Source organism: Montipora foliosa, chromosome 7, assembly GCF_036669935.1.
Source record: "Montipora foliosa isolate CH-2021 chromosome 7, ASM3666993v2, whole genome shotgun sequence".
NCBI lineage: Eukaryota > Metazoa > Cnidaria > Anthozoa > Scleractinia > Acroporidae > Montipora > Montipora foliosa.
In genome coordinates this window covers 26,945,651-26,954,479 of record NC_090875.1, presented here as the reverse complement: position 1 = coordinate 26,954,479, position 8,829 = coordinate 26,945,651, and the positions used below count along the sequence as shown (strand labels likewise).

Sequence of the window (8,829 nt, the reverse complement as noted above, 5' to 3'; positions counted from 1 at the left end):
ATATAACACCAAATTCTCATGACTACCTAACAAGGAAATCCATGGTACTAGTAAGGAGAATGAACATTTCGATCGTGGGAAGAAAGGGTTAATTAAAGAGAATAACAATTACAGGCTGCATAGCACGATTAATAAAATAATACTCTCTCCATCCAAAGTGCCCTCGTGTCTATTAGCGAACAGGGACAAATTAATACACTTGTTATCTGTCTCACCTGTCCAATAAGATGCCAGCGACACTGGCGCCAAGTAGCGCGTAAGCAGCTTGTGTAAAGAACAGCCAGCTCATCATATCCAAGCCATGATGGACAAGATGGCCCAGTTCCATCAAAGTGGGTCCCAAAATCGCCATTGTGGTACCAAACGAGAAGAAACACCCGCAATACAACACAGTTACCAACAATCGGTGCGATACTGATCCACTGAGGCGTTTGTTTATCCTTAAATTAAGTGAATTTTCCTTGCAATTTTCGGCCCTGTCTCGAGCTATAGTCAAGGCAAGAAGATGTACAAAACTCATAACTTCCTTTCCTCTTCATGTGTGAAGATAACGTGCGTTAGGACCCATAGAAATCAAGCCATTCTATTTGTAATCAAACGAGGGAGACTGCGTGAACCACTCGGGTAAGAATACCGACTCCCCGATTTTTTGTATCAACACAAGAAATATCTTAAAAACAAGAGTGCTATGCATACAGCCAAAGGTTTTGTTCAATTCGTAAGCCGTGATTTTTGTCGCTTGTTCTTGCTGACGATCATCTCTTCGCCATGATCACGGCCAATCGCAACTTCAAAACATGGCTGACTTATGGCGCTCGCTGTTATTCATTATTTATTCATGGTACGTTGCTTGTTTCCTGTGTTTGTTTTATAAACAACACTTCGCGTAAAAGGAGAAGAAAATTATGTCGTTTAAAGCAATTTTTTGGTGTTTTTTGTGTGTAAAATGATCAGCCCTCAATCGGCGGAGTTTTTTAATGCTAAATAAGGTGCCTTTACTAAGAAATAGCTTTTCGAATTAAATGATCCAGCCACTGAAATACCTATCAGTCTTGGTTGTTATTTTTGCTTTTAATCATTCTTTCATTGTGAGTAAAGCGACAAACAATGAAATCTATTGGTTCTGTTCCCTAAATACAACCGGTTAAAATCTGATCGCATCTGGGTAAAGTTTTAACACCCTCCAAGATCTGTGGAAAGTGAAGAGTTGCTCTTAATTTATTCCGAAGAGAAAAAGGTTACCAGAGTGGGTAGTTAACCGTTGAACTCATTTTGATATTCTGGCCAGTCACAACTGACGTAACAAATCCAGTGGACTAATCAGAATGACCTGGTAATAGTTGTATTTATTTTGTTAATCTGGCCAATCACGACAGAGATAAGAAAAGCAGTGAACCATGCAATCAGAACTCGCTGCACGCATGCGCAGGCGGAGCTAAGCAATGGCAAACGCGAGCACGTAAGACGATCGATTACTTTGACTTGAGCCATTTAAGTTTCAATAAGAATAAAACACAAACAACGGTTACAAAATTTTGCTTGAACTGCATACCTTTTATAAAATTGACGTTTCGTATGTTACAACTTACACCATCAGAAGTGATTATTATTCAGTTAAAGATAAATTTAAATTCAAATACACCACTGAAACGGACTGGGAACTAACGAATTTACGCTAACAAACGTTGGCAATGAGAAACTTCCTCTCCATTATTAGCGAAACTTCATTAGTTGTCCATCAAATTCGCATGCGCGCGCCAAACATGTTTGATACGGCAGGCCAAACGAAAAAAATTTGGCCCATCAGACACGAGAACCACGAGAACAAAAGAAATGTTTTAAATTGTTTGATAGAATGTTTGATGGCCTTCAAATTTTATGAAACAGCAGCAAACAAGGTGGCCAAACGGTAAAATGTTTGGTCAAAAAACATTTCCCGTTTGGCCACGCCCTTAGGATAGATTACGGTTTTAGTTTGCTTGATTTGTTGAGACTTGACGCCAATAATTTTAAGCGCTAAAATTCAAAACCAAACTTCCTCTCAGTCATATGAACTTGGCGGCTCTGTTGTTTCCACGATTTAAAAAAATATATCAATGTTAACTTGTGCTAAGCAAAAACTAAGCGGTGCGTCCACCCTAGGGGGGGGGGGGGGGGTCAAACGATTCAAATGCGAACCTCTAATCTTCCGATTAAAGTGCCCCTACGATAAAGGAAAATAACTTCCTTTTTTTCTTCAGATTTTGAAAGTGTGTTTGCTCAACACCCGACTGGCAAAATTTAGAGCTTTGATTCTTATCCACAGGCCGTTTACTTTGAGTGTAAGTTTTGGATTTTACCGTCCGCCATTACTCACGTTCAAAACTGACCGATTGGACCTCAGAGGGTTGGATCCAGGGAAAAGGGACGTCAAAGACTCACATACTGATTCACTGAAATAACTAAGTTTCATTTCCAGAGGATTCGTATAGTCCACCCAACATGGTCGCCGCTCAGAAAAACGCCCATAGAGGGAGTTTAAGAAACGACGACAGCTTCGGCATCGCCAACGCCACAAAACAGTAATATCATTGGTTAAAATAGGTAAATAATTATGCTTCACTTGCGCATTCTTTTTAGCACATATTTTGGCCAAGAGTGACCAAAATATAGATAAGAGTGTTTTTCTACCAATTTGAGGTCTTGCCCAAGCCGCACAGTCACAAATGGACTTATTTTTAGATACACTTTACGCGCGAAAACAAACAAAAGACCACCACTCCACCACCAATCAGGAGAAGCCATGTCACATGCGACTTCTGCCTCGTTCTTCAGGGACCTGAAAACTCATTCTCGCGGGAACGAGTATTCTAAAAATAGACTCATTTGTGACTGAACTGGGGAGCCCACTCATGCCACAAGAACACCCTTACCTAATTCACTCCTGTTTTGGCGGTGAACCGCAAATTAAACAGACGTGGAATCACCAAATTTGAGTTTTCGACGACCACGTAAGCATACACATGTGCACCTTTTATTCTCTATTCTTAACTTGAAACCGATCTATTTTTTTGTCGCTCTGACGAAGGGCTAACGCTCGAAACGTCAGCTTTTAGAATCTCTGTACGGTGGCCAATTTACATTATCAACTCCGTTGATAAAACCAAATTTTTGCTTAAATTTGAGTTAAGTAAGACAGTGTCGAATGCAGGTATGTCCCGCTCATCGTGACCAAGCCATGTTCCGCTGCTTTTTTTAAGAGTACTCCACATTACTCCACTCTAAATTTTACATATGTTTAAGACCGATAGCTTTTACATAACATAGTAAAAAACCAGCTGGTTATATTTGGATATAGCAGCGTTTCAGAACTTCAAACTTGCTCACTTAAAATCGCTCGCGACGAATCCCCCGCCGCAGTCAATTTTACAGACAATAAAAAACTATTTTCAAGATTTCACCCACTTGAGAAAATCAAAAAACAATAAATACGGTTTAATCAGGGCGCTTATATGTTCATATTAATAATTTAAAAGTTTGACATGGCTTTGCATGAAAACAACCCCACAGAAAAGACACAAGAATTTATGTATGTCTTCAAAGATAACAGTCCACTGCAGTCAATGACAGATCAACGTGTTGCCAACTTAAACCAATCATTTAATTACTTCAAAGCCAGAAAACAAGTTTAGAGCTTCAACAAACATTCCACAGAAGGACAGATGTGTCAGAACACTTAATAACATGGCAAACAATGTTTGATCTCAAGGTAATATATAGGCTAGACTTAAAATGGATCACAGCAAAACAACGCAAAACTGATAAGTTATTGTAAATACCATGTCCTTGCCCTCTTAGGTATAACTATGCAAAAAAGCCATACTATTCCATGGCGGAACTCCTTCATATTTTTGTACCAACTGAGGACAAAGCAATGATTCCAGTTCCTTGTAGAATATCCTCCCCTGAGGAAAAGCAATTTGTAGCCTATCATTATACTGCTACGTTTTAAGACTCCCTATCCTGTCCCAAACCCCATATTGTTTTCTTTGCCTTTGTGCAGTTTGGTAACACAAACAAAATAAACAAACCTGTGGCCGATCAATATGATCACATTTTGTTCCACTGTGTGAAACATAAATAAAATAATTAAAAGAATAAGCCCTGGAACATAACTTAAAAAATAACAATGACTGTATTTATTGTTAGGCTTGACTAGCAACACCGCACAGAGAACTTAAAACATATAGCATAAAAACATGCTGCTGCTTGACAAGTGTACTTGAATTTTAATTTCAATTGCCAGTCCACTGTAAAATAATAATTGTAGTAGCTATTTTACACTCAAGGATCAGAGGCATCTATGTTTGGGGGGTTTGAGGGCTTATTTCAAGTAAAAGAAAATGTGAGGCTGATCTAGCCCTTTTACTCAATCAATTAGTACATATCAATACAGTAACTCTCTGTTTTGTATTGTTTTCAAGGTGACATCTAGTCAGTACAATTTATTCCGGCACTCGGCAAGGTCCCTTTTTGACTTGTGGCTGTTTCTGTTTAGGTGGCCTCATACACCACAAGCCTTTTTGGAGACACCACCACCAAGCCGGCCACTTCTGCTGCCAGAGGGAACAGCACAGCCACAACACCGGGGACTTCATCCCCTACTCTTCTTGAATTAGTGTATGGGTTCTTTAACGTCCCACAGGAAACTTATGAACATAGAAGATATTTGTGAGACGGGGCCTATGGTTTATAGTCCTTATCCGAGAAGACTTGAAAGTCTAACCATTTGTACCCTGCGAGCAGAGTCTCTTTCGATCTTCCTAGATAAGTCGGGAAGAGGAAAATAGACTCTGCCAGCCGGCTCGACTTTCTTTGATTTGCCGCTCATCCAAAGAAATGGATGAGTCAGTCCAGTTTCAACTTGCCAAACCTTTTTTTTTTAATTTGTGCGCATGATCAATCGCCCCGCGTCATCAATATTTTTTAAATTTACAACAGCGTGACAATTTTTAACTGTCTAAATTCCCATGAGTATTTCCTCCGTATGTCGGTGACAGAAGCTAGTTTACCAGAATTGAGAAACCTATTGATTTTTTCAGTAAAAATTGAAATCGCAATTTAAAACTTGAACTATCTTGAGGAAATGATTCCTTGGTTGTCGTGTGTTTGCCAGAGTTGTTCGAAAATATCCGCTGTTTGTTTTGTTTTGTGGTTTTGCGGTAGCTAGTCACGCGTGACTGACTCCCGAATAGGTTTGAATTTTTAACGCATGCTCAACACGAAATGTCGAGCCGGCTGGCAGAGTCTATTTTCCTCTTCCCGACTTATCTAGGAAGATCGAAAGAGACTCTGCTCGCAGGGTAAACCATTTGCAGATGAAATTACAAAGGCAGCACTTTCTCCTCAGTTATTTTAAGATCCTGAGTGTTGATCCGGTTGGGGTTCAAACCTGCAACCTTCCGTGTGACAGCACGATGCTCAACCAACTGAGCCACCGGTGAGTGGTGGCTTATATCAACACAGATGAGTTCAAAGCTAAATATGGAAACTTATATGTAATTCCCAAGAAATTTAATCAGGATATTGAGTCGTTTTTTCCCTGCCAGCGACAAATGTGTGGAGGTTCACGAAATATGACAGGCTTCACTTACAGTTATAATGTGAATGGTCTTCCTGCCTTTCGATTATCAAGGCTTATCAAGAAATTATAAGCAGACCAATGTAAATGAGGAACAGGAAATTATGTTTCCATCTTGCTCAATCAAATGAGCATCTTCCAAGAAGAGATCAACATACTGATCTTGATTTAACTTGGACAGTTTATGTTTACCGTTAATTTAATATGGCTCCTTTTTGGGGCACCAGACGCAAATGGTAACATAATTATTGTTTAACCACTGTTTGCAAGACATTATATTTTGGTGTGATATTGTTTCTCGTCGCTTGTTTCCATTTATTTTATGTCATCTGTATTTCGTACACGAAGTAGAGGTTTTTGCCATACATTCACACTCCCCTCAGAGGGTTTTTTATTCAAATGCTTAACCACTCTGCAAAATTCCAGTCTTATTGAGTTATAGAGTCTATAATCCAAAAAAATACATTTATCACTCTTTGTAAAGGTCATTCAAAAAATGAGGGCGATAGCATTTATGAGTTTGTAATATCTTGGCTATTATTTCCAGTTTAAATTTCTTTCTTTGGATTATGCAAATTAGGAGATTTGCAATGTCATACTGTGTACACAGTGTACACAGTGAAGGCAGGACTTTTATTTTCAGATACTGGTAATTAATGGTAATAGGTGACAATATTTAGCTCTATTTCTATTTTGTTTTGAAAATAGCATGTTACCATTTCTGCTTGTGAGAGCTAACCATAAAAAGGCATACCAAATTCTCTTGATGCTAACTGTACAACTTCATACTAACTAGTAAGCTACGATGGTATGTCATTTAGCCTGAGTTGCACTCAGGTCTGCATGTGTTCAGTAAGTTTTCAATAATGACAATAAAAAACACTTTACCCAAATCCTGTGCCAATAATATCTCTTAACATAACTGATTTCTAAAGACATAATTAATCATTGCACAACTATTGTACTCACAGTAAGGCACATAATTAGCTTAATTATCATTCAACTACAGAAAATATTGTAGTAATCAGTGGCGGATCCAGACCTTGAGCTAAGGGTGGGGGGTTGCTTGCTCTGCCGGCTTTTCCTCCTGCAGTAAGGTAGTTTTGAGGTAAATGCAAGCATTGTGATTGGTTCTTTCTTGGTTGGGATTTTGCTATGCCTACCATTTCTTTGGAAGCTATGTAATGATTATTGTTTTTGAAAAGCCGCAAATTCAATAAACAACCATGACCTGAGTACCATATGATAAACTACTTTCTAACCAAGTTTGCCCAAGCCATACTGAGGAATATCGCACCTTGGTCATTTTTGAGAGCTTAATATTTCCAAGTTGTTACTTGTATTTTGACTTGCCTTTTAGGTCCTTCAATACACAGCATGAGTCGTAAAAATACTCACCTTTCACTAAATGAGTTCCTTTGCTTTGTTAATTAACAGAATATAAACAAAATATAAAAAAAATCATGGCTTATATAAACCTTTTCCATGGAAATGGCTTGTATGGTTAAGTCCTGAACAAGAAAGCACCAATCAAAACACTTGGATTTACCTAAAGACCACAGGTCATAGGACAAAACCAATCAAAAACAGAGGGAAAATGTTTGTTACATTAACATCAGCTATGTGTCTGAAACATCTGAAGAATTTTTCGTCCTCGTTCAAATAAAAAAAGTCGTCTGTGATGTCCTGTAAAAATAATTCTTCCAATCCTTCGAGTGAGTTGCCGACCTCAATACTTGCCGCCATTTTGAAAAGGCTTTTTAGTAGAGCCCAGTCTACTGCATCACACCTTTTTGCTCGGACCCGCTCGTTTCACCGCCCGGTCTCTTTCCGCCCTGGGGCCCGTTTCTCGAAAGTCCCGAAACTTTTCGGGGCATTTTCGGGTGTCACAATTCCTTTTGTATCTCAAGAACGGAGAGGATTTAAGTCGCCAAACTTCACAGACGTATTTCGTTTAATTAGCTTGAAAACATGTTAAAAGGTCGCCTTTCCAAAACGAGCGGTTGGCAGTTTCACAAATGGCTTTTCGGGCCCGAAAAGTTTTCGGGACTTTCGAGAAACGGGCCCCTGCCCCCGACGTTGTTAACGTGACCATGTTTGTTTTGTTGAGGCCTCAGTGGCCTCGCCCTGATGTCGTCCCGAGCTGTCCGCCATATTGGGTCGCAAAAAGAGACTACAGAACCTTTGACAGGCATTGAGCACTGGCTCAAAGGTCATGAGTGATTTTATTACCGAGATTGGTAGAGCAGATAAGAATATACAATGCTAAAAGACTATGGGACCCTATGGGGTTTCCACGAAAAATCCTCCAAACATTTAACAGTATTTTCTCCAGTAACAGTAAACATTAAAAACTGAATTGGCCAATTTCGCAGCAAACACTAAAAATTATGGTCCAATAACACAAAACACTTAAAGGCCCACTTTCCACCGACAGACTTTTCGACCGTTTGTTTTTGTTATGGAAATTTGTATTTCTTATCACAGCGATCTAATTGGATGAATCTCTTATTCGGGTGGAATTTTCATATATGTAAATTGTTCCGAGGCACGCAATGCCTGTCGGTTGAAGGTGGGCCTTTAACCCCATTCAAACCCTCCTACTAGAGGACAATTAGATCTTGTTTTCAGAATTTTCTAGACAAATTGCCTGTGAAATTGACCAAAGGACAAACCTTTAAACTCTGATGGAATTAAAAGCTTGCGGTTGATGGAGCTGGACTTGCTCAGGATTCTCCCGAAAACTTGAAATACACAGAGAAAAACTGCACATGGCGCCGGCGAAAATTGCTTTCCTTGCCAAGCCGGCCTCACAAAATACATATACATTAATTTTCCCTGAGTAGCCTTTAGGACCGCAACGATACACCAGTGCACCGGTGAATCGCGATATTTTTTGCCACGATACGAATAGCAATATTTAAGCAACGTGTCTCGATATTATTATTATTATTATTATTATTATTATTATTATTATTATTATTAATTTTTTTTTTCATCAACATTCAGAAATCACTGTCTTTATGACTCCTTACGCAAAAATAAGCCCTTTTGAAGCTAGTTTTAAAACAAAGGGCAAAAAAGTTCCCTCCTTGCTTCGTATAGCTTTCGATCTGACACGTATTTTTCAAGATGGGTACATCGTGTTAATTGTCAGCTGACACAGTCTTGCGCACCCACGAACAAAACACGCTGTTCGTCGGAAAATA

The 8,829-nt window shown here is 39.1% G+C and overlaps 1 protein-coding gene across 2 annotated transcripts in view; it reads right to left on the bottom strand.

Annotated features, from left to right (window-relative positions):
- The window catches only part of LOC138011627 (major facilitator superfamily domain-containing protein 4A-like), a 20,842-nt gene extending 19,899 nt beyond the window's left edge, over window positions 1–943 (bottom strand). For both annotated transcript variants that reach the window (XR_011124745.1, XM_068858733.1), the window contains exon 1: window positions 216–943. Coding sequence is in view for 1 of the 2 variants with exons in the window: in XM_068858733.1 (XP_068714834.1) it covers window positions 216–520 (305 nt within the window). In the remaining variant the exon portion in view is untranslated. The remainder of the gene's footprint in view (window positions 1–215) is intronic.
- Window positions 944–8,829: the final 7,886 nt, after the last annotated feature.